The following is a 26,270-nucleotide window of genomic DNA, read 5'->3' on the forward strand; positions in this document are numbered from 1 at the left end:
ATGGAAAGCAAAAATTCCATTTGTTAGTCTTTTTGCAGTTCGAATACTTAGTAATCAAACACAATGTCACACAAGGAAAACTCTACTCAGGAAGCACTTGGGCTACTGGTATGTAAAAAGAACCACCAAATTATCAAAACCAAAATGTTACACAAAGCATGCTTTCACAGCCATGCAATTTATTATGAATGAAATCAAGGTGGAAAGATTGTAAAAACACAATGCATCACAATGGAAATGCACCCAAACCCAATAAATGTCCTTCAGCAGAAACATGTCTGCATTACGCTGGACTTCACAGGCTTGCATGCACGTCAAAGCTCAGCGATGTGCGAGAGCACAGCATGCCAAAGCAGAAGATGCATATCCATGCAGTGTCCTGCTCCAACACACCCTCTCTGATGTAACAGGAAACTAAGGAGTGCTGCTTTCTCTCAGGTCATAAAAGTTTGTAGATCTAAGCCGAAAAATTCTGCTCAAGCTCAAAATAGCATTGTTTTGGAAGGGCCTTAGCCCTTCTGCTCACTGCAGGGGGGGGCTGGACTAGATGATCTTAAAGGTCCCTTTAAACCTAGACAGGTTTATGATTCTGTAATTTAAGCAACTTTTCCTTTATCAAGTTACCACGCAGTTGGGCAGAGATATTTGAATATTAAAAGATCAAAATGTATTTTTGAACACAATATAAGAACAGGAGCAGCAAAAAAATCTCAGTTATAAATCATTCTCCTCTTCCCTGAAGTACTCCTCTGCAGTACGGCAGGCCCTAAACATAAACTACCTTCAAAATTTTGTAGCCCAAAGAGAAATTAGTCCACTAAAAATACATTTTTGTCCCGTATTGCAAGAAAGCAGTGTCTGCTTATTTGGATGTAAGTAGTTTTTTTACTTTCTGCCTTTTGTCCAGCAGAGGGAGAACAACGAACACGGTATATGTGTGTGGACATGCACAGATACTCTTAAGGAACACTACTGCTTCCAGTGCCTGCGATGCAGTTAGGGAAGGTCTTACTTCTCTCCCTTGTAAATTCACATTATTAGGTAGCAAGGGACAAAGACCATCTTGCTTTTTACACTTATAAAAGCAGTGTCTGCGATAAGATTCTATTAGGACTTTGGGGCTCCACCGTAAAAGAACAGAGGTTACTTGAAGGGCAGATGACAAGAAAAGGGATATAAAATAGAGTTACTTTTCAGATTTGGTAAGATTAATCACACATCAGTAAAACTATATACTTAACAGTGATTCCAGAAAATACTTTGCTTCCTTGTAAGTTAGCAATCTAATGGGTTGCTGGGAGTAGAGAAAAAGAGAAAACATCTAAAAACCTTGTCAAACAGTACCGTGACACTTATTCCCAAGCCGTTATCTTTTTTGGCTAGTTCAACCTCAAAGATATCTCCAGGTTTAAGTGCTGCAGTAACCTTTTTAGAATTCATTTTGTTTGCTGTATTCGCTGAGGAAGATTCCTTTATTAAAAAAAAAAAAAAAAAAAAAAGAAAAAGAAACAAGCGAGAGAATGATTTGCCATTAGAACCGAAGTTTACAGTAAGACCCTAAAGGGTATGTTTTTGAGTAAGGTGCAGTCAAAAGAAGTCCACATGGCAAAGTACCAAGTAAGACTCAAAAGGGTCATTGCCACTGCTGCCATTGAACAGGATTAGCACAGTAAGTATGCTTGGCCTTCAGCAACTGAGTCTTTACTGTCAGAGTTGCTCACAAAACACAAACTATAGCACTTCAATAGTGCAGCAGTCTAGAATCAGTTGGATTAATTTGCAGGAGCTGCCACAACTTGACTGAATAACCTCCATCAGCTGAAAAGAGGAATCGCCGCCAGTTAGGAATTAATTTGTAGTACTTGCCATTGTGTACTTTCAGAAAGGTGAAGCCGCAAGCTGTCTCTGTTCAGAGCATGGCTCACTGCTGAACTTCACTACACAAGAGCAGCTTTCCATGGATTAGATCAATCCCTAAAGATCTTGCTACCCATTCTAGATGCACCACTACTACTTTAAACTAGGAAAAACTTAAATTTATCTGCCAGGTGAATAAACTTACCTCCAGGGGTGGTCACCAGACTATGATCGTATCATACAAACACACAGAAATGAAAGGAATTTTTCTACAGAATCAACAAGTGCACTGTATGTTCATCCCAAAACACTATCTGCCTCTAGCAAGACATGCCCATCTCATGACAATAGAAAGCTGGGAAGTTTTTTCAAGTTACAGGAGTGATTTTCTCCATTTATTTTGAACAAAACCACGAAACTATTAGAAATTAGCTATTAGCATTTGCCATTAGAAGGATAAGCTGCAGGCTAGGCTGTCCTTCCCCCACATCCTTTCACCTTATTCACACCCACAGTCAGCTATTTCACTACACTGATGGGAAATATTCATATGAAATACACTATGCCTTTTTAGCTGGCTGTTGCTCCTGACTGCTGGAATAAGTTGCTTCATCCATGTCAGAATCTCCTCGGTCAGAATATTCCACAGACTCCACTACCCCGAGCCTTTTATTTTTTGCTCGAGTACTGTCAGATGAGGATCTTCTTTTCTCATTCATTTTAGAAAGCCCAGACTGGGAATCACTGTAATGCTGAGCATCCTGCTGGGCTCTACCACTTGAACGTTTGCCAAAGAAGCTGGCTGTCTGGCTCTGAGACAGGCTGGCGCTCTCGGTTCTGGAATCCTGGGAGCTCATGCTTCCATCACGCTTGCCTCCTGACAAACCAGACAAACTTCCCGAAACTGGCCTCTGGTGACCACGGGACCGGTTGCGTTCTTCTGAAGAGGACTCTGCCTCGTTGTCCTGCACCAACGATGGCCTCCTTAAATAACCCCTGGTCCCATTATTGATGGGCGCGGCATTAGATGATGCTGAAAACCAGGAGACAAAAGTCATCAGTAGCTGGTAACGTGATGTCTGCACTATGACACAAATTTCTCTCCTTAAAACCACCTAAGCTTTTCCTGTTTATATTATACAGAACACTTTCTTTTTACAATGCAACTGGTGGGTCCTCGCCAAAGGTTACTGTAAAACATAACTTTGTTCGGTCTCAGAACACAATTTCAAGCATATACTAACTGGGGTTCCTTACAGAAGTGACTGCAGTTAGGGTGATGTTTTACAGTTGATTAGATTAGTAATTTTAAAGAAACACAGAAACTACTTTAAAAAAAGGTGTCAGAGAGGGAAGAGTGCTCAAACTCAAATAACAGCTCTTTAATAATAAGGAATATTTGTCTCTGTACCTTTGGATAGCTTGTCCTTGGGCTGAGAGATCACAAGTGTCACGTCTTCAGGTGCATTCTCCAAAATTTCTAATGCTGCATGGTGGCTGACGCCTTCTAAACTTGTGCTATTTACAGATATCAGTCGGTGTCCTGCACAAAAGGGTTTGTTCAGACACAATCTAACATCTACATATTTATCCATCAGTGACTGTGGAGTACAGGTCTGAAAATCTCTACACAATGCATGGATTAAAAAATATCACTAAAATTCAAGTGATGCTGGAATAGGGAACCCTAATCATTAAAAAACCCAAAAGCCTAAACAAACCACAAGAACTGGTTATGAACATTTCCCCTTTTTACACCTGCCAAACCTTTCCAAATTATGATTTCTACCTTCTCTTCTGCTGTAGAAAAACAGATGCAAAGGCAAAAATCAAGTAGCAAACTACGTAATATGCAGTTCAGTTCAAGGCACAGACTAAAATGAAAAGAACAAAAAAGCAGATATTAAATAAAACAAATTCTTTTCCCCTCTCTGCTATAGTAGCCACATGGTTACATTTTTTTCTATAATCAGAGTATAGATTTTGAGTTTTAAAAAATTGAAATTACAAAGCATCTATATAGGGAAAAGAGCGAATAACGCTGTTTATATGTAACTTTAATTTTCTGCTACTTCAAGCTTTATCATTTTTACTTTGATTTGAATGATTTTCAGTTTTGTATAGTTTAACAAAGTAGTATCACCAATTTTCAGAAGTTATCCAGAAGGCAATTGAAGGTCATCATTTGTAAGGGACTGGCGCCCGCAGCCATAGCTGAAAATTTTACTGCATGTGTGTTTGGCCTTTTCTTTCACGTATACACTTCTTATTTACACTATTCACCTGGTTTTAGAGATCCTTCCAAATCAGCTGGCCCTCCAGGAATAACTGAATGAATAAAAATTCCCAGATCAAGTTTTCCCATCTTCTCTCCACCGACTATTTGAAAGCCTATTAAAAAAAGGCCCAAAGCAGACAAAAATGTCAATGATCACAGCGTAACTTAACACAATACAAGTCCGTATTTCAGAAAGGACAAAAGACTTAGTCACTCTAATAAATGCAAAGTAATAGAAAACGGTACATCTCAAAAGATGTCTACATGAAAGTAAGTGGTAAAGCTTTTTTGACTAAGCTTCATTGCATTCTGCTTTTGAGAAAGCAATCCACTTTGTCTAGCTGGCTTCCCAGAAAATTCCAATAAAGGCTACAGAAGACAACTGTGGCAAGAGAAACACACACAAAACAGATGACATTAAATGTACCTTTGCTGACCATATGAAATATATTTTCTCTTATTTAAAAATTTTTGGTTTTCTCCATTGTTAGATGCTTCAACTAAATGCTTGACCCTGGTCTTAACTGAGTTTTTCAACTCCCTCTTTTCTTTTGATGCTTCTAATCTAGGTCTGCAAATTTGACTAAGTAAACCTGGGAAGTATGTTCAAGACAAAAAAAAGAAAATAGAAGATATCAGGTCTTCTCTATTCTAGCTAAAAGAGCAAAGTACCACAGATTTCATGGGGAGGAGAGAGAGAGAAAAAATGGTGCATTTCATATTAATTTATTTCCTTTTTGGTCAAGTCTTAAGTTACTGTGCAGGGTAAACACTAAATATTGCCTTTTCACCTCTCCAAATGTACACAACGGTCCTATTCTGAGTAACAGACAGAACAACATCCTTAAGGACACTTTAGAGAGCTTCCCTAAAACACAATACCAACACCAAATTATTCATTACTCATACAGGGAAAAATTATGTGGGTTCATGAAAAAATTCAGTGGTAGAAGAAGGAATGGAATGCAAATACTCAAATTAGTGTTTCATCTGATCATACTGTAAAAGAAAAACACTCCACAATTAGCTCATAATGGCTTTTATAACACCTTTTTTTTTGTTTGTTTAAAACCTTCAAGCTGTCACAGCTGTGAAGTTTCCACAAAGACAAAAATCTGGTACCTGAACACAGAAATAAACTTTAAAAGCTAAATTTTAAGATTGCTAATTTACAATATAAATATTATCCTACACTTACAATATGGAAAAACTGAGAAACAGACTCACTTAAAACATCACTCAACAAATCAGTAGCAGGCGCTACCAAGTCAGCATCTTGAATGCCTTCGAAATCCAGCTACTGTCTGCACTGTTTTCCTCATTCCTACAATAAATACTTAAATATAGACCAGAATACACATGACCTCAAGGCTTCAAGGAACACACATGACAACAACAATTTTAAAGGCACTTACCTAGGCCAAGTTTTTCATCCTTTTTCAAGTTCACCAAAGTGATCTCTCTTTCTGGTGAGGCAACTCTGGTCGGTGTTGTTTGCAGAGAGTCAACTGAAAAGCCAACATTTGGTTATCAGACATTACCTGAGTACTTCTCCCTTCAGGTTTGCCATCAGTTCTACCCATTAAAAAAAGATTACTTGTCTGATAACCTGAACAGCTGTTCTGAACTACCTGGTCGAACATCATCTTTCATTTTCCAAGTCACATCCAAATAAAAAAAGAAACAGCAAACAATCATCGTTATAATGCACTCCCATCTTCAGCAGTTAAAACCTTTTATTCCTCCTAGGAGAAGCACCTAGCATAGTCCCTTGGAATCACAACACAACTGAGCCCTAGAGTCTTCTAATTTATTAGTCTTAGTTCAGCAAAATATTTAGATCTTTCCCATGCCCTGATGAGGTAGGCAGGACACAAGCACATTGGTAAAAGTGAAACTGAGGCTTATTATATGAAGTTTATATACAGGCTGGTACAAGCAGAAAACAGTAGTGCAAGAAGTGTAGTACACCGCACCACGCGGAGGAGGAGTTCTTCACCCACAAAACCAAGTCAAACCTAAAGAGTAGAAGAACTAAAAAGAAAACAGTCTTCTTGAGCTCTACAGAACCAGTAACCCTACAAGGAAGGAAAATGAGCTTTGAAGGGCATAGTATGTTAGGTAACAGCATTCTTCAAGTCTCAAAGTAAACAGACACTATTCATATATGAAAAAATATTACACACAAATGTCAAGATATTCCAGAAATAGGAATTAGGAATAGAATTAGGAAAAGGTCCAACTAACTGAGGGAGGTATTTGATTTAAGAACAGTGAAGAAACAGGACAGAAACAGCACTTTGGAAGTGTTCACAAACATACTGAATTAATTCTACAGGCAGATCGATTATCAACTTACCATTCTCTTTTAACAGCATCGGTGACGGAAGATTTCCTGAAGTATTCATGCTAACACCTGTGACATGAATGGAAGTATTAGACATTGTTATAATTATTTTTTTTTTAATAAAAAAACTACCAATGAGTATTTTAGACTTTACACGAGCTCACTGACAATATCAGATTACTTAGTTATTTTAAAAATTAAAAAAACATTAGGGTAGTTTTGGATTAGCAAATCCAAATTACTCATGTACTTTGGTTGTAGTTCAAGATTCAGATAGATGGGAGCTCATGCAAAAGCAAAGAATTAAAGACAGGAGAGAGGTTTGGCCTTTACAACCACTGTTAACTTCAGATAAAATTAATGGATCTTGAAGAAACAAAGTCAAGACAGAATTTTCTAACAGGATTAGATGAATATGCATATAACCTAATATATTAAATAACCAAATATGACTATAACCTAATAAACCAACACAACGTGAATCTTATAAAGATTTTGTACGGTAACAAATAAGTTGCTGCAGTAACAAGCAATTTGAACCAAGTATTTCTCTTTGAATTGGTTTACATATAGAAACTTTTTTTTTTTTGATTGGTCAATGCTAAGCAAATATGGCCATACTATAAAGAGGAGAAAATAAATGTACTAAGTTATGAAAGCAAATGAGGTAAGTTAATTCGGGCTTCTTAGGAAAGCAGTCCTGGCTTTTTCCAAACCTCTGAACCTCAAAGTTTTAGCTGATGAGTTTCATCGTGCAAAGAATCTGTGTCCCCCCAGCACAGGCAATGTGATACAGCAAGACTTTCTGACATACAGCTAGAATCCTTACCAGAATTGCTGCCCAGATTATGGGTAAGCACATGAGAATAATAATTTTAAAGCTAAAAGTGTAGAATAAATAGCTGCAAGCAGTCACTAGAGAAGCCGCTCGCCTCATCTCACTCTTCAATAGCTGATGCTCTCTGTACTGAAGCAGCGTGGTTCCCAAGCCAGTCCTGGTTTCAAGGGCGGTGGGGGCAGATGCAGTAAGTGTTACACTCTGGTTTTGGGTGTGTTGGTTTTGGGTTTGTGGTTTTTTTTTTTTTTTTTTTTTTCTTTTTCTTCAGGTTCTTTTGCAAGTTTGTCTGCATCAATCCCGATAAACTTAACCTTCTTCCACTTCCTCTGATGTTCCATAACTAATCAATACTTTAATATTAAGCAAAAGCAAAGCAAAAAAAGCAAGCTAATGCTGCAAGTGTTCCAGTCATTGTAGTCTCTATTATTACAGGGAATCTCCTTTAACCAGAAATTGATGACACACAGATATTAAAAAATAGTGTACAACAATGCAACAGATGAGTTTAAGTCTATTTAGCTGCTCAATCTTTTTTTTTTTTTTTTTTTTAAATGTGAACTCTGTATGTCAATGCTCAGTAAGATGATTTGTGTGCAATCCAACCCTTGCCAAGAAAATGGAATAAGTACATCTGGCTTAGCTCATTACAAGAATGTTGTGAAACACCCAATGCACTGCAAAAAAAATTGTACCTAATTTATTATAACCAAATGAGACCAAATAAAAAAAGAACTGTGCAGTTACTGTTCAGAGGTACCAGCCAATAGGCAGCTTAAGCCAAATGGTGTGCACTTCCAAAAATCACTCCCTGCATCCTTTCCACTTAAAGAGTTCAAGCTTCACAAACACACTGTCAAGACTAGCAAATTATTGAAAGATCCACACAATAAAATGGTACTCTGAAGTGACAAAATGGAAGATGTTTTCTGGAACAGTTTTACTGTCAAGTATTAATACTTTGCACTCCTGTGTACAGACTGCTGGTGTCCAGGTTTTGATTAAATGCAACAATTATTCAGGAACAACAGGCAATTGGCCTGGATTACTTTACATATAATACTCTGCTCCCTCTTTCAAATTGAAATATTACCATCAGTTAATAAATATATGAAAGCACTACACCCAAAGCAATTTTAGAAGTTAGTTAGTAAATACAGTAATATTTTTTGCATGCTGACCTACAACATAGGCTTGACCGGTATCTTCAATGGATGATGAGTCCGAGTCATTTTTCTTTCTTTCAGGGCTTCTACTTAAACCTGCATGAGATTTTGAACTTAAAGGGGAGAAGGAGAGAAGGGGGAACCAGACAGAGGGAAGAGGAAGTTGGGAGAGGGAAGGATCAATGTAATAAAATAATGGTATGAATAACAAAGCAAAACTGATGCAAAATGTACATTGACTGTACACAAAGATACTGTAGAGTGGTCAGAGAGACTCTTACTTGCTCAGTTTTAATGCTCCCGCTGCTGATCCAGTATCAAATTTTGGCATTTGCTGAAAGACTCTTCCCATTACGTCTTCTACTTTTTGGGGGGAAGAGTCCAAAGAAGTAATAATATTTTTCCTTGGGGGGTAAACCGAGATGTGGCTCTGACTCAGATCGTGAAATGACTTGCTCATAACCCTGGGTCTTTCCTCCCACAGATTCGTATTGTTCTTGTCCTTCGATGAGCCAGGAAGCGGCTGGAAAAGTGAGAGCTCAGAGCAGGACAACCTTTTCAGAATCTCTGCTTGAACAGACAGAGGTCGAACAGCAAGTCGGTTCAAAGTGCTGCTGGCCAGGCTACCAGTACTGATCGCTCGTCCCATGTTGAAACCTTTCACAGAGTCTGCATGAAGGTTTAGGCTCCTGAATGAAGCCCTTTCTGTGGATTGTTTTTTTTTTTTAAACAGAAAACAAACAAATTTAAGTTATATAGCAGAGTTAGTGTGACCTCCTTCTGTAGAGCATGTATTTTAAACAACCAGCTCACACAAAGCACATTTCTTCTATAGGCTCAGAAGTATGTACCATCATCAGGTACACACAACCAACCCACCATGTGAGTCTACTCAGGATACAAAGTTTGGAGTTCATGACATTACACTAACCTGACCATCTACCACATTGAAATCCAAAACCACAGAATAGCAGAACATTTATCCCCTTATTAGTATGAAGCCTCATCTTCCCTGTTAAACTGCTGTGCCTTACGTACAGACACATCATCTCTTTCTGCAAAGCAAATAAATATCCTCAAGCCAAGTGACCTAGAAGACTACACTTTCTTTAACCTGCTCATACAAGTCCTTTCTAGAATTTGAACAAATAGGGCTCCCCAAACTCTACATTATCAGATTCTACCAAACTTCCATTCATCGCTTAGCTTTCTTCACATGAGTCCCTGACATGCTTACAGTACAGCTGCAAAGTCATGGGGGCTGGGCAGCATCTCGACCTGGTTCAAGAGCATCAGTTGAGTCAGCTGCACTTGGGGACTTCCCCTACCAGAAACATCCTAAATGTTTTAGCACAGAACAGAAAGTGTTGGCTAGGGTTTGCCAGACTTTTTGACTCATGAACTAGGATTCCCTTAAGCAGCAGAGAGGAACAGGTTTTGGATTGTAATTAAATTACTGTCAGCTGAGTCGTGGGAACTGTCTAGGTGGACGTTCTTAGATGAAAGCAAATGCAAGATAATACAACTTAGCCTAACCCCCTCTTAATTCAGAGCAAAGCTGAGTAGGGCTCATTTCTGGCCTAACTGCCTCCTAAGGCTAGCAGTTAAGTTCCTGTGGCTTGGCTCTTGCACAGAAACTTGATAAGCTGCATCAACACGTTTGCTGGTTAGAGCCTTTAAAGGAAGTCACGCCATCTGAACCCTTCATAAACTCCATTGATGTCTTGGAGTCAGTTCCCAGGGAAGTCTGAGAAAAAGCAATGCTCAACTGCGTATATATTTCTGATTTAGGGTTAACTAGTTTGGTTTTTGGTTTTGTTTTTTTTTTTTTTTTTTAAAACTCCACATACAGCTAGGTAAGCAAGCTGCTTCAGGAACCTGCACTATGACTCAAAAGTAAAACACTACTTTTTGGTACATACCATCCATTAGCTTTACTAAATGCCAAAGTATTTACTGCTCAAGAGTGTATTTGGCAAATGCAGCCCCAAGCACTGTCATTCCAAAAGCCATTCCTTCTTCCAGTACCTACGGCAGGAATTAACTGCAACGTTAACTCCTGCTTTCTCTAGAACAGGCATACAGATTGACAAGACTTAGTTGTGGAAGATATTTTTTTTTGGTCCTTTTTAAAGGTGAATTAGTATACAACTACCACTTCCTTACCCACACCAAATTCCTCCTCTAGCCATAGCCACCAAACAGACTAGACAAGCTACATAAGAATGTTTTGCTCCATTGGACCAGAGCTCCATAAATCTCAGTGTTCTGACTCTGACAGAAGCTAGCAATGACACTTGCTCTTGTGTTCCCATCCTGGGGAAGACTACCTTAATAAAATATTCTAATATCTCTTCTCTTGACACCGTACTTACCCACCTTCCCTATGGATTTCAGATGAATACCTTCATATCATTATCTATATAGACATTAGCCTTTCACACCTTCTGCCAAGCCCTTCACTGAAAATTCTCACGTGCTCAAAGCTCACTGTTTATACGGCTGACTTCACTCACACTTCACCTTTGTCGTTTTCTATATGCGCTTTCAGGAATCCAAACACCCATCTTAAAACTCAGTACTTGGTTCTGTTCACTGCGTGGCCACAGAAGTCATGCAAAACCCATCATTCCTCATGTTATAGCTTATCACCTTTCTCATGCACCATGAAATTGCTAGGATTTTTTTTTCTTTTTTTTTTTTTTTTTTAAAAAACATTGTGTCTCATCTCTTTCTATTCCTGCAGAAAGAATCTCTTTCTATTCCTGCATTCAAGAGGCATTCTCCTGTGATTTTCCAAGCTTAATTCTTTCAATTAGATTTCCACGTATTAAAATGGTTTCTCCCAGGTCACTGAAGGCATTGTGCAACAAGTGAAAAACATGCCACAGTACATCACAGGGGCTACAAAGTGCTCTCCCTTATGCCTTCAGCCTCTTGTTAAGCTCCATGAAAATCTGTTAACCATCACTATGCATGTCAGGCCTTCCCCCTTGTCTCAAAATATTTTCTCCATTCATTGGCTGAAATCAAGGTTAGTCTTACAAGAAAATGTAATACTGTACTTCTGAAGAATCTTCCAAAGCATATTAATCTTCTGAAGTCTGCTACTCCACCCCACAAACACTGCAAGCATTACAGGCACATGCTTGTGTTCACTGTGCTGGTAATTCAGAATCAGTCCTTAAGTAAGGAACCTTCTACATACACTTCCCGTGGTGATCAGCCTTGAGATAGTAATATTGTCACCTGCCTTGTTTTTTTACTGCTTTGCTGAGTGCTTCCAGCCATTGGTTTTTACTGACATTTTAAGGTCTCTAAAAAAAAAAAAAAAAAAAATTTCCCAAATACTGCCTGGGATTTCACTGCTCAAACAAAAGAAAAGCAGTATTTATAATCAATATCCTATTTTGACTGCTTTATCCTTGTTTTCTCTTACCTGTATTACAATACATACCTTTTTTAAAAAATATTATTCTAGTAGCTCTATTGCTAGATGTATATATCTAAATATATATATGCAGGAAAGAGAAACACGGCTAATCAATTTATATCAGTAAAGTTACGACAAAGGCAAACTTTGTTTGAATTGTTTTTACTTTTAATAAACAAATGTAATGGAATTAATCATAATACTGACTTATTTGCTTCTGATTACGAACGATTGACGAAATCTGAGACCTCTGAATTCCAGGTGATCTATACTACATGGAAGCAAGCTATTATTTTTCAGACTCCCTAAGCACAACAAATACTGCATCTGTAAGAGCAGCCAAGTCTGCCTAGCTAAGAAAGCCTTTCATGTACTGCTTTTCTTTGCAATTCAGAATAAGCAAGCACCAAGTTAGAGAGTGGGACAAAGGGTTTAAGTCACTTGGTCCTATTTCTTTGCACTAAAGTTAACTGAACAGAAAACAGGCTGTGCAGTTGCCGTATGCCTTTCCCCACCCCCACCCCCTTTTTAAAAAAAAATAAAAAATTAGAGGTCACAATCTCCACAGCAATGGGGTCAAACTCCATCCCAGCCATGCTGGTGGAAGTCCAGATTAGCAGCAACTGGAATGCAGACAGATAAAAAGAGGGAACAAAGAAAGAATGAGGAGGCAGACCGAGCAAAACAGGCTGTGCTGAAGGCCAGCCAGCCAAGGGAGCTCTGCTCCAAATAGCAAAGAAATTAGCGCACAGGGTTTTTTCAATTACTGCATTCTCCAATTAATATTTTCTATCTAAAAAGAACATCTTTACATTTTCCAGTATACACACAAATTCAACAGCAATTTTGAAGAAATCAGAGTAGCACCAGTGCTGTTCCTTACTAGGACCACCGTTAACTAGACTAAAGACAACTACACCCACAGCTTACAGCCGCAGCACCACAAAACACCCCCTATTGTATTTGCCCTCACACGATCACACCATTTCTTCTGTAATTGCACATTATCAAACCAATTCACTACACATTAAACAAAAGGCAAAATTCCTATTTTATTGAAATATCTTCAAGCTACTTCTGAAAAAAAAACAAACCCAAAAGCCATTAATCAAATTCATGACCTATTTCTAGATTCCTTTTATTTTACAAGAACTGTTGTGCACCAGCTCTGTGTGATCTGCTAACTCTGTTCCCTCCCTCCCCCCAGGAAAAAATAACCAAAGTTAAGTAGTAGATTCTCTTTATAGTATAGTATATTCCCTCCAAATGTAGAGCTGCACATATGTAGCACTCAGTAGAATTACTGAAGCTCAAGTTTAGTTTTTCTCCTTACAAAAATACATACAGATTGCTATTAAAAACCAACACAGCGTCACAGTCCTTACCAATGTCCTGAGTGTCTTGGTTGCTCTGCCTGGCTCTCATCTGCAGCTGAAACTTATGCTGGGAAGAGCACAGATGCAAAAGGTACTGGCAAGTTTTACTATTATCAGTCTGAAATGCATGCTTGATACCATCCAACGTGTTCTGCAAAGTTATTTTCTTCTTCTACACAATGCAGAAAGAAAAAGGTTGAAGACAATGATTTCTTTTAGCCTACAAAGAATTTTGTATTTGCTTGTGCACAGTTAGTGTTCAAACTTTAATGAAGCAAAATGCACTGATGGGAGAGATTTCTGTCAAAACAGAGGTTGAAAGTAATTTGAGATTTACAAAGCAGCACTTTAAAGCTACTTCTGGGCTAGCTGAGATGGTACTTTATTATTTTTTAATCCGTCTCTGTTACTGTTAGTGCTGACTAATGACAAGCAGTACTATTACATTTTTTAGAATGGGGTGTTCAAAAGCCTCTGAGGAAGTCACAAGGGCTGCTGTCACTTAAGAGAAAAAGAACTAAATGCCCATCTAATTATGAATCTATCAGTTAATGTTCCAGGTCTGAAAATTTTTCTTTTCAGTGTTTTTAAACTTCAATTTACCAATTCTAGTTAAAAACATCAAAGATGAAACAGGCTCTAACTTTTCAGTAAGTTAAAAGACAGAAGACAGAGTTAAAAGTACTGTTTTCAATGCCTATATAAAGGTAAGGGTTTGAAGCTCAACACCTCATTAAAAACTGACACATGACCACAGATTATTGTGTATCCACCAGGGTTGGCTGGTACTGTGGAGACCAAGTGTCAGCCCCCGTCACCCATTATCATTTAACTTAACTACTCTTAGGTAATGTAACAATTTAAAAGAAACATAGGTGCATCTCCTAGTTACACCGAGTACTGGCATTTGCCAGTATCCAGGTTCTCTAATGCAGGATTCTTACTCCGGTGCTCCTTCACTACCCATGTCCCATACATGCATGGGCAGACTGCCCAGAAATGCAGTAAATGGGCAGAGGGGCTCCCCATGGTAAGAGCAGCTCTTGATCTACCTTTGTAATAGCTTCTTCCTTAGAAGGCAGGGAAGCCACGTTTCACAGCAACACAGATTTGCCAAAACACAGGTGCTAAACTCTCTTCTGAGGCTGGGACCTCAGCAGCATAGAATGCAAGGTAATAAAAACTAAAAAAAAAAATCATCTTTAAAACATCAAAACTCCTATTTCAATCCCATAATACAAAACCGCTCAGCCACACAAAATGTAGTCAGATTACACTGTAAAAAAGCAGTTTAATTTGCAAAAAAATAACAAGCACACAAAACCAGTATCTGGAGATACAAATATAGACACGTACACACAGAAAAGAGACTTACACTAAAAGAGATTTTCTTTGTCTCTCTCCATGGGAAGCGTAGTACAGGTGTGCGGGCACCATTGTGAACTTCAAAAATAACAACTCCTTTGGAGCACACTCCCAGAAGGATACCTGTTTGGGATCTCTTCTCAGGCAACACATGATGAAGATGAACCCCATATTCTGTGAGTCTCTGACACAACTGTACAGATCAATGCAATGAAACTTCTAAGAATATGAAGTTAAGGCTATTACAAGCTTTTTGTACCTCTATATAAATATTTTAATATATGGATTTTAGAAAAAAAGATTCCTTTCTGCCTGGTGATTCCACTTACACAGTTTACAGATGTTGCAACAGAGACACATCAGCTGCTCTAGAGGGTTCTAAGTCTTGGCAGTATCTCTTCACCTGCCAAACACTCCAGCAAATCAATCTAGCATTTCTTAGAATCAAACAATGAAAGCAGGAACCAAGAATGCCTGTGAGTAATTCAAACTTGCACAAAACAATTGTTGGCAACAAACTGTAACCATCCAGACTCACTTGTTATTGACACATTAAACACAGAATTAGATTAATGCTGCAATTCTGTAATCACATTAAGGCATCATAGCTGCCAAAAGACACTCAGTCCGCATTCCCGTTCATTTCTGCTTTCTCTTCAGTATTGGCATAATGGATTAATGTAATGACTGTAATGAGGGAATCTTACTGCTCTCCCCACCCCACCTCCAGTCAGACTAGGTTTAGCACGAATCAAGTCCCCTACTCTTGTTCTCTGTGGTTAAGTTACAAGAACACTTCTGTCAAACAAGCAACAGCCTTAGAATGGACAAAGTCAACCGAGCGCCTCTTCCATCATCTTCTCAAAGAGACTGTGGAAATACAGTGTGACTGTGGAATTACAGGTGTCCTGCTTTGAGGTAAAACAGAACTAATTTTCTGTTCAGTAATTTTTCCTTTTTAGCTGGGCCTCTTCTAACTAACTAAACTCTGAAATTAACAGCATATTGTTCAGAAACTACCCTCTCTCATAGTGATAAGACCTGATTATACCAAGGAACGCTGTGCAGAGAGGCCCTTGCTTATACTTATTGCTATAATAACCAAGGTCAGGTAAAATTGTTATTTGCCCCATCGGAGGGTCGGAAGCGGAAAAGCGTAGAGGGGTCACACCTGTGGGGAGGAGTGGACAGGAGAGGTGACCCAAACCTGACCAACAGGGTATTCCCTCCCATCTGCATCACGCTCAGTGTAAAAGCTGAGGGATCAAAGGGTCATCTCTCTTCCTTCAATGGCCAACATCTGAGGAGGACCCTGTCTGTTCATCTGCCTTTGATCCCGATCCGAGCAATCCTGACTCCAGATCCGGAATCCAGCTCCTGTCCATCACCGAGTCCAGCCTGGGACTTTTCCCTGTGCCTGCTGGTGACATGATCATCACCCTGGGAGCTTGATACAGTTTTGTATATACTGTATACTTTTTAAAAATTATTTATTATTTCATTATTTATTAATATTTTCATTAGTTTATTTTTTTCTAAACTCATGAATCTCTTATCTCTTCCTCTCCTCTCTTTTCCTTGGGGGGGGAGGGCATCTGTCATTCTGATTAGTTAATCTGGTCAAAACCACGACAACAGGTGATCCAGTGTCTCAGCAGCAAACCATCACCCCCAAATTCATTTGCAGCCATTGTATCAAGAGGATCTAATCATTATCTCCTGAGCAACAGCAGCAAACCCCATAATTACATTTCTTAATGGGTCCTTTTAGAATAAATGAAATATATCTATGATTATAGTTTTCCTATCACCTTACATAGTACCTGCATGAGAAAGTCTGCTTGGTAATGCTCCTGGCTTGCTTCATACCAAGCACTGTAAACAGCATTAGCTGTTACAAAACTTTTCATAATTTAAATATGTATTTTTTTCTCAACAGAAAGGACAAAGGATGTAGGGAACATAGGGTGTGCTGTCTCATAATCATAGCTTCCTTTAGAGAAAACTCAAGGATCAATAGCTGCTTTTAACTAGTTTGAGCTAAAGCAGGAAAACTACTGGTGGGAAAAAAGAAGTGAAAGGAATTCCTTCCCATCTATTAAGATTTCTTTTCACTTGTCATGACGTGTCTTTTGAGAAGATCTTTTCAGCTTTCTTCCTTTCAGTATCGTTCAGAATCTGAGCTGGTTTTCTGTGCTTTCACTAGAAGTCCATACACCCATATTCCCACAAGGAATTTCTTAAGCCACAGATTGAGTAAACTGCTGCCCACTTACCTTCAAAAATTCTAACTCTGTCTCTTTTTCAGATGCACCGACATAAGTGCTATGCAATTTTGGCAGCTCTTCTTTGATGTAGGACAGATCTAATTTCTCCATCACTCTAGCCGGGACATAGTGCTCTAGTCTGAAATATGACATGCCGTGCACCTAAAACACAAAAAAATTTTGTGATAGCATCTCCATATACCACTTTACAAGCACAAATGAAGCTTTTTACAGAGAATTGCATGTTACAACTGAGTAACATACTCAGAATCTCAACCCTGACCCAGAGCTTAATTTCACATATGGTTTCTTCCTATTCAAGCCTGACTCTGCTTCCACTGAAGACAGAGGGTTCAACACCCAGATCTTGAACTAGATTCTGCAACAGCCCTGTGTTAGACTAAAAGAAAACTTGCCCACAGCAAAAACTGCCAACGGCATATCAGCTGAGCTTCCAGTCCAGGGCAGAGCAGAACTGTGAAGCATGTATGGCAGCTCAGAGTCCATTCTTTAATTAAGCAGCAAGAACACAGTTTCTCACAGGTGAAATTGATTGTGTACCTCTGCCTGGTAATCTCCATACTCGGCTTGGAGAGCTAGGGATGCAAATAATAAGGCTGTCTCATCATCACAGTGCATCCTGTCTTCCAGGATGTCCTTCCGCAACTGTAGATAATACTGGTGACAGGTCAGCGTATGTCTAGAACAGGAAAACAAAAAAAAAAAACCACAAAACACTCCCACGCCATCTTTGGTACTCTTCCTGTTAGAGAAAATTTCCAGTATTTGACTAATATTCAATGTCTGTCCATAAATTTAGGGCTTAAGGGGTTGAAAAAATTTTCATACACTCACTGTATAAGGCTGACATCATCCACAAAAAACTTTATGCGAAAAAACAGAGTGAAGCTGACAAGGGGCTTGTTCTTTTTCTTTGGTTCTTCTTTCCATCCTTCTGGAGCAACTTTACTTAGCTTTATGTCAGGATCAACGAAGAAAAATTCATTGTCTGCCATGAATGTTAAAGGGAAACACATGGGTAAAAACATTAAAACCAAATATTTTCTCCAACTGGAGGATCAAGATCAGATTTACAATTCTGAAATTTGGTTTTGAACAGTAAGGTTTTCCGTTGACTAACAGTGGATTTTAAGTACAATAACTATTAAAGAGAACACTGAATAAGGGCAGAAGAAATAATTTTATAGTTATCCCAAAGACATCAGTAAAAAAAAAAATTACCTTCTGTGATAGCTACAAAATAGGAGCTAGGGTTTCTTTAAAAATTTAAATTTCTTATCCCATAGGAAATCCAAAATCTGTCGTTACTTCCCTCTGTTACTACTTCTGTCCCATCTACATTTCTGCAAAATGTTCTCAAGGTTCTCTAAACTGCCACGAGCACTGGGAGCCTGCCATGGATGGAGTAAGCTCTTGGGCTGCTATCTCACACCAGTACTCCGAGCGCTACAGTTCTGCAACAGCCTGTGAGATATGCCGACAGGAAACCCGGGTCTGAACAAATTACTTCTGGCACAATGACCTTCTACCCAGTGCGAAAAAAACAGGTCCAACTTCTGGTCTGTTCTAATAATGAAAAATTAACAGCTCAGGAGCAAATTTTTTCTTCTTAAGGCAACTCCCTCTATACAATGGGCCTTCCTATACATCCTAACGGGTCTGCCTCCACAAGAGGCTGTAACATTGCCTAGGGCACATTAACAACAGAACTCAAAGCCCTTTCATGCCCTCTTAGGGCAGTCAGAGTGTCAGAGTAAAGGCAAGAAACAGCAGGGAAGAAAACTCAGCAACCAGTGGGAAAAGGCTGCCCAAGATGAGCTGCCATTACTCAGGCAAATGTAGAATTTGATTGTGCAAAGTTGTTCTTCTTTGAGAAATGTATTTTGCCTCAATACAAGAGAGCATAACTGAAAGTAAATGCTTTGTAGATGCCAGGCAGTCTCTGCTTATCTTTTCTCAGCACCATGTAGCTAATTGCTCTTATTCTCTACCTGTCAACTACATCATATCATTATTCTTACCTCTTAAAGTAGCCAATCCAAAGAAGTGATGCTCCACCAGGCCAATATGGGCAACAACCATATCAAAGACGTCTTTACACACTGTTTTGGTATCACAGGTCAGCTCCAGCTTCTGGCCGCTTAGAAGCATCACATTTACTTTTCGCCTGGTGTCATCATTCTTCCCTTTCTTAGTCTGCATTTTGTGAAATAACATATCCCAACATTCACACTTGTGGTAAAAGTGCATTTGTTCATTTAACATACTTCCCCTGCCACTGATTGCCGTTGATTCAATAGACCCTTTCTTACCAAGATAGACTTTGGTAGATCCAAGGAGATGAATGGCTCAATCGTCATTTTCACAAACTCAGGGCCAAAGAAATTCTGCAAATCACAAGAGTATGAATGAGAACTGTGTTGCTGGAACAACAGACTGAGGCACAGTTAACTCCTGCCCTGAAAATGCCAAAGAGGAACGAAAACCCTAAACTAGAAAATTGCACCGAATTCCTCCCATGAGTTGGTAAGTCTAAAGAACCTGAGATTTTGCCAGCACGCATGCCAGATACCACTGCCAAGCTACAGTGTTGGTGACATTATTACTCTGCATATTTTCCTTCCTCTGATGGGCAAAAAGCCAACACTGTAATATTATTTATCTTCCTTTAAAATACAGGGTGTGGGTTGCATATTGGGATCATCTGGGCTTATCTCAGTAAGCAACCACCTGACATTACACTAAGATTTTCTGCATGGGTGGCAATTCTGCCTTGACAAATCTCTGCTTGTGACACACAAGTCTCATCTCCTGAAGACTGAAGTGTTTCAGCCTAATTCTATCTGCTGGGTTCAAGTACAGAACCTGGCCAATTTCTGTCTGCCTGTAAAATGTTCTACTAATTCACCCTCTAAATTATAGGACATTACCTGTCCAAACTGTTACCGGAAGTTCTCTGCAGAATACTGACTTCAACAGCACATTAAAAAGGTGGCCCAAGATTCACCTTTTGAGGGAAAACCTTCATTGGCTACTACCTACTACGTACTCTGTGTAAAACACCCACACCTAAACCTCTTAAGCGCTGAGGGGGAATCAACCTGATTAGTTAAAGCCTACATGAACTAAGTGGTCAGTGCTATGGACTGGAGACAGACACAGCAACTACTGCACTGAATTAGGACAGCAAATTGACTTTTGTTTCATGTTTTCCCATCCTTAAAAAAAAAAAAAAAAGAAATTAAATTCACTGAAAGCAGCAGCAGAGGGCATCAAGCCACCACCACTCCTAAACATCAGCCATTCTGTTTACCTATACCTCTGTCGTCTTCTTTCTCTGTAGTCTTATATTTCATCCACAAACCAATCAGCTGGGAAAGGAAAGGTGAGTTTGCACAGTGATTCTGTGTGAACCCAAGGGCCAAAAAAAATCCTCTCTGCCTTTCTTTACCTTCCCAACTTGTTCATTTAATAACATTTGATGCTGGTAGTACACATCCACATTCCACTAAGAGAAATAAATACAAATCAAAGTGGTTGAAAACGCTACAGAATACAGGAGAAAGCAACACCTTACCTTTGTTAGGATGTATATTGTTTAATCGATGCAATCTTTAGTCAAGGTTGCTGTCTATTTTAGCACCTCTTGATACTGCTTTAGGCTACTTAGCCACTAATGCCACAAAACCTCAGAATTTTGCTCTGTGAGAGTATGTCTTTCCTGTCAGTGCAACACCAAACACCTAGCATTTAATCTGTTGATGACTGTTTATTACAGGATCTAGTTTATGAATCTTACATATTAGAGTTTCAGTCAAGATACTGCTCTGTTTCAATGAAAATAAGAGTTCACCTGAGATCAGGGCATTACCCTCAGTTTTCTTTGTGTCATGGCTGTTTCCAGGGCTATTTCTCTCAGTGGATCTCTGGTGATGTCAAGCATTGAGGACCTAATTGCATCTCCTGAGTAGAGATTATGTCGGGACTGCCTGAGAGCCATTCTAGCTTGCAGTTGCATCATTTCTTCTTCCTGATGCTTCAGCATCATTTCTTGACTTATTAGATTGCCTTCAAATGGTGCTTCATGTTGCCTAAGGTATAGTCAGAGGGGATGAAAGACATTAGTAGGTATGCCTAAGACATTCTGCTGCTTTAAGTACTTACTTAAGTGGAAACCCAAAACACAAAAACCAGTTATCAAACACTACATTAAGCACAAGATTTATTCAGCAGCCAGGAGGTTAGCACTCTACAGCAAGCCTTCAATACAGAAAACGAGCAAACACGCCAAGTTTCTAAAGCTGCCTGTCGTTTATTCACATGAAAATAAAGGCTCAGCTGCAGTCTAAAAAATACTCAACACTACAAAAACAGTGAACACACAGGAGGAAGAAAAATATTAATGCTTTGGAAAGATTAATTTTTCTGTTCTGTGAAAAAGGCACACTCAAAAACATGTTGTTAAAAGAAAAAAATAAAATCACAGAATGGTTAAGAGTTGGAAGGGACCTATAAGATCATCTAGTTCCAACCCCCCTGCCATGGGCAGGGACACCTCCACTAGAGCAGGTTGCTCAAAGCCCCATCCAGCCTGGCCCTGAACACCTCCAGGGATGGGGCATCCACAACTTCCCTGGGCAACCTGTTCCAGTGTCTCACCACCCTCACAGGAAAGAATTTCTTCCTGGTATCTAATCTAAATCTCCCCTCTCCCAGTTTAAAACCATTACCCCTTGTCCTGTCACTACACTACCTGTAGTGTCACACTACACTACACTGTCACAAAGAGTCCCTCTCCAGCTCTCCCGTAGGCTCCCTTCAGATATTGGAAGGCTGCTATGAGGTCTCCCCGGAGACTTCTGTTCTCCAGGCTGAACAACCCCGGCTCTCTCAGCCTGTCTTCATAGGAGAGGTCCTCCAGCCCTCTGATCAGCTTCGTGGCCCTCCGCTGGAGCTATTCCAACACGTCCATGTCCTTCCTGTGTTGAGGACTCCAGCTGGACACAGTACTCCAGGTGGGGTCTCATAAGAGCAGAGGGGCAGAATCACCTCCCTCGACCTGCTGGCCACGCTTCTCTTGATGCAGCCCAGGATGCGGTTGGCTTTCTGGGCTGCCAGCGCATGCTGCCGGCTCATGTTGAACTTCTCATCCATGAGCACTTCCAAGTCCTCCTCCTCAGGGCTGCTCTCTAGCCATTCTCCACCCAACCTGTATTTGTGCCTGGGATTGCCACATCCCAGGTGCAGGACCTTGCGCTTGGCCTGGTTGAACTTCATGCGATTTGCACGAGCCCATCTCTCAAGCCTGTCCAGGTCCCTCTGGATGGCATCCCTGCCCTCCAGCGTGTTGACCGCGCCACCGAGCTTGGTGTCGTCGGCAAACTTGCTGAGGGTGCACTCTATCCCACTGTCATCAACAAAGATGTTGAACAGCACTGGTCCCGGTACCGACCCCTGAGGAACTCCACTCGTCACTGGCCGCCACTTGGACATTGAACCATTGACCACAACCCTTTGAGCGCGGCCATCCAGACAGTTCCTGATCCACCAAGTGGTCCATCCATCAAATCCATGACTTTCCAATTTTGAGACCAGGATGTCGTGCGGGACAGTGTCAAATGCTTTGCATAAGTCCAGGTAGATGACGTCTCTTGCTCTGCCCTTGTCCACCAAGCCTGTGGCAGTATTGTAAAAGGCCACCAAATTTGTCAGGCACGATTTGCCCTTGGTGAAGCCATGCTGGCTGTCTCCAATCACCTCCTTATTTCCCACGTGCCTTAGTGGAGATTCCAGGAGGATCTGCTCCATGATCTTGCCAGGCACAGAGGTGAGGCTGACTGGCCTGTAGTTCCCTGGGTCTTCTTTTTTCCTTTTTTGAATATTGAGGTTATGTTCCCCTTTTTCCAGTCAGCGGGAACTTCGCCAGATTGCCACGATTCCTCAAAAACGATGGAAAGCAGCTTAGCAACTTCGTCCGCCAGCTCCCGCAGGACCCGTGGGTGGATTTCATCAGGTCCCATGAACTTAGGCACCTTCAGGTTCCTTAAGAGGTCTTGAACCTGATCTTCTCCTACTGTGGGCAGTTCTTCATTCGCAGAGCCCTTGTTTTTGCCTTCCGTGACTTGGGCAGTGTGGTTAGAGCCCTTGCCGGTGAAGACTGAGGCAAAAAAGTTGTTCAGTAGCTCAGCCTTATCCATATCCTGGGAGGCCAGGTCTCCCGTTTCCTTCTGGAGAGGGCCCACAACTTCCCTAGTCTTGCCTTTATCCCTGACATATCTATAGAAGTTTTTCTTCTGTCTTTGATGTTCCTGGCCAGATTTAGTTCTGCCTGGGCTTTCGCTTGCCTGATCTCGTTCCTGACCACTTGGACAGTTTCTCTATATTCTGCCCAGATAGTGTACTTTATATAAGTAAATATTGCTGCAATCACTTTCTCTGCAGGAATTCTTTACAAACTCTTTGCACAGTGCTGTTATTTATTCCCTGATTTTTCCTGAGCAGTAGAAACGTTGAAATATTTATATAAATACTTTATATGTTTCAACATCCTATATACTAAGTTATTCTAAATATCATACTCTGATGCTTTCATCATCTTATTTTGCTGAAAAAAAATAAAAATCCCTTTTCTTTTAAATTCATAAGAATGGCTTGGTTGATCCACAGCCACCACAAAAAAAGAAAATAAAAATTAGACTCTAAATTAATAATCTGAAGGAAAAGAGGAGGAAAAAAAAAACCCCAAACAAACAAAAACCCCATCAGTATTTTTGAAAAACGCAGCAACCTATCCTCCAGTTCTTTTCTCAGCAGGTATGGATCCAAAATATCCAACCAATTTTATTCTCTGTAGAAGGAGAGAAATCCATGTCCTATTTTGGTTGAACAAAAGCCATTTTTTATTTGAAAATCAGAAGGTCAGGAAATACCAAGAAAGAAGAAATCCAAGAAAAATAAAACCAACTTCCACTCCCCTCCCTCTGTCCCACACTTACAGAAAAACACCTTTAAACCTCAAACTAAATGCAAACTAATCAAGGCTTCTTTAGAACTCCTAATACAAGGAAAAAACCCAATGTTTTTTCTCCGTTGACAGAACATGATTTCAATTTTTTTTCCCCATCTTTTTTACAGCAAAGTTTCTAATGAAAGCCAATAGTGTGAACAGTGCACTGCATTCTCTTCATTTTTTTTAATACTAAAGTTTCATTGGTTGGCATACAAAAGCAGCATTGAAGAAGAGTTATATTATCATGAGAGTCCAAACAATAAAACGCCACTAATGTGCCACAAACTGAGTAAAACAATGCTGAAGTTCCTCAAATGGACTTTCAGGGAAGACACAGAGTAGTTACAGAAAGAGGTATTAATGTAAGTCCATTATCCCTTCCATCGTGCAGGGCTTTCGTAGCACTGCTTCCCTTTTCCCTGCTCCCTTCCTTTCTGCAACAGACTTAATGTGCACCAAAAGGACAAAATAATGAGAAAGGGCCTCAGACCTGCAAAGACTTGTGCACACACCTAGCTTTCCACCAAGAGGAAGCTTATTAAGATCGGCGTATGTGGGAATATTCACAATGAACTAAGTTAAATACACCCACGAGCGCCCTTCAGATCAAGGCCTAAGGATGGGCTCTGAAAGAAAATGAAAACAAACACTTTCTGAACATAAGTATCTATGAGTTATCAAAGATTATAAGAAAAAGACAGACATGTTGCAACTGGCTGTATCTGAAAACACTTGTGAAGGTGGAAACCCCTACTGCAGAAAAAACCCCCTCGCCTTTTTACTAACAAAGCTCTGCAATAGAAGCAATCATAAGTTACTGTATAGAGTATTATTGTTACGTTGGTTTATCATCTTCGTTGACATGTGTTAGTTTCTCTGAAAATGAGAGCAGCTGTAGGATGTTCAGGGAGGAAGCTCAAAAAACCTAACGGTTTAACAATTTTCCTAACTTCGTATATAAGCACTATCACCAACCAGAAATCAGCACACTTCAGCATCCTGGGCAAATAAAACTAACTCTGGCTTGATCAGACTGTCAGTTTTCTCTGGAGGGTATCAGCACGATTCACTCTTTAGGTTCCAAGACAATGAGTACATCTCTCACTCCACAGAAGAGGAGATACTGTTGACAGATACAGGTAGAGCTCTTCTGTGAAGTTCAGAATACGCAAGTATTATTACTCCAACCAAAAAAAAAAAAATTAAATCCAAATTACATTCCTAACAGATAACATCATAGAAGTCTGTTTCCTACGGTACTTCATCAGACAGGTACTTGGCTGCTACTCTGTATTTTTATCAATGTCAGACTGCAACCCAGAGTCTCACAGTTACTCATTAACCTGACGATGGTTGGTGAGCAGTCACCTGGAAGGCTGACTCCTACAAAAGAGGGAAGCGAATTAACTCCTCATCTAGTGTACTTACCAAGAAATGAGCAGGTATTAGATCAGAGAAGGAAGCTGGAAGAAGGGAAGCAGGCAGGCATTCTCTAATGATTAGTGCAGTGGAAAAGCCAGGAACAGACTTAGAAAGACGGATGCCTTTTGGTGAAGTAGGAAGGATACGGAAATGAAATCTAGTGGAAGGAAAAGGCAAGAGAAGGAAGGGATCAATGTCAGCTGCTGCTCCTAGAGAAAAAAAGGAAGAAATAGTAAAGGAACTAAAAAAAGAGGCGGACAAAAGTAAGGAACACAAGAAGCAAAGAGGAAAAACAGACACAAGTATCCATTGCCATGAGGAAAGCATTCCAAGAAGTTTAAAGGATAACAACAGTCACAGACCACATGAAGGTTTTGAGGGTACTCTGAGTGTACTACTGAAAAATCCATGGCTTCTGCTAGTGTAAGAGCAGGCCAGCCCACGCAGACAGCACAGGTCACACTGGCTGATAACTCTAAACATTTCATTGGTTTTTTTTTAGTACCGGTGGCAGACTCACTCAAATCCAAATCCCCCTACTTGATTTACATTTCAGTCTTAGAAGGATAATTCTGTGGATAATTAAGTAGACTGCCTCTAAGGTCACAACACAGGAGCAGTCAATTTAATATTTATTGAAGTACAGATGGTATCTCTGAACATAAACACTGAAATATGCTCCCAAGTGCTGATGGAACTCAAGTAATGGATTAAGTTGCATATACTTCCCCAAACACCGAAATCAAACAACCAGCCAAAAAAATGTAAACTCTGAGAATCTGCTCCTTGGAACTACTTGTTATCAAGAGTTTTTCTTTCAGAGCTTATGTTTCTGAAGTTATAAAAGTCACGGGCTTGTGCAACACAGCAAGTTTTAAAGCAGCAACATGCAAT

The 26,270-nt window shown here is 39.9% G+C and overlaps 1 protein-coding gene across 1 annotated transcript in view; it reads right to left on the reverse strand.

The window, feature by feature from the left end:
- PTPN13 (protein tyrosine phosphatase non-receptor type 13) overlaps positions 1 to 26,270 on the reverse strand; it is a 104,161-nt gene that overhangs the window by 23,924 nt on the left and 53,967 nt on the right. The window contains exons 9-24 of the mRNA XM_074154257.1: positions 20,817 to 21,036; positions 19,258 to 19,332; positions 18,967 to 19,141; positions 17,780 to 17,933; positions 17,486 to 17,624; positions 16,934 to 17,086; positions 14,668 to 14,850; positions 13,302 to 13,464; positions 8,765 to 9,188; positions 8,499 to 8,596; positions 6,495 to 6,551; positions 5,551 to 5,643; positions 4,141 to 4,248; positions 3,269 to 3,400; positions 2,424 to 2,890; positions 1,330 to 1,470 (exon numbers count right to left, since the gene is read on the reverse strand). Coding sequence (XP_074010358.1) covers positions 1,330 to 1,470; positions 2,424 to 2,890; positions 3,269 to 3,400; positions 4,141 to 4,248; positions 5,551 to 5,643; positions 6,495 to 6,551; positions 8,499 to 8,596; positions 8,765 to 9,188; positions 13,302 to 13,464; positions 14,668 to 14,850; positions 16,934 to 17,086; positions 17,486 to 17,624; positions 17,780 to 17,933; positions 18,967 to 19,141; positions 19,258 to 19,332; positions 20,817 to 21,036 — 2,782 coding nt within the window. The remainder of the gene's footprint in view (positions 1 to 1,329; positions 1,471 to 2,423; positions 2,891 to 3,268; positions 3,401 to 4,140; positions 4,249 to 5,550; positions 5,644 to 6,494; positions 6,552 to 8,498; positions 8,597 to 8,764; positions 9,189 to 13,301; positions 13,465 to 14,667; positions 14,851 to 16,933; positions 17,087 to 17,485; positions 17,625 to 17,779; positions 17,934 to 18,966; positions 19,142 to 19,257; positions 19,333 to 20,816; positions 21,037 to 26,270) is intronic.

The sequence above is a fragment of the Numenius arquata genome, chromosome 10 (genome assembly GCF_964106895.1).
Source record: "Numenius arquata chromosome 10, bNumArq3.hap1.1, whole genome shotgun sequence".
In the NCBI taxonomy this organism is placed as follows: domain Eukaryota; kingdom Metazoa; phylum Chordata; class Aves; order Charadriiformes; family Scolopacidae; genus Numenius; species Numenius arquata.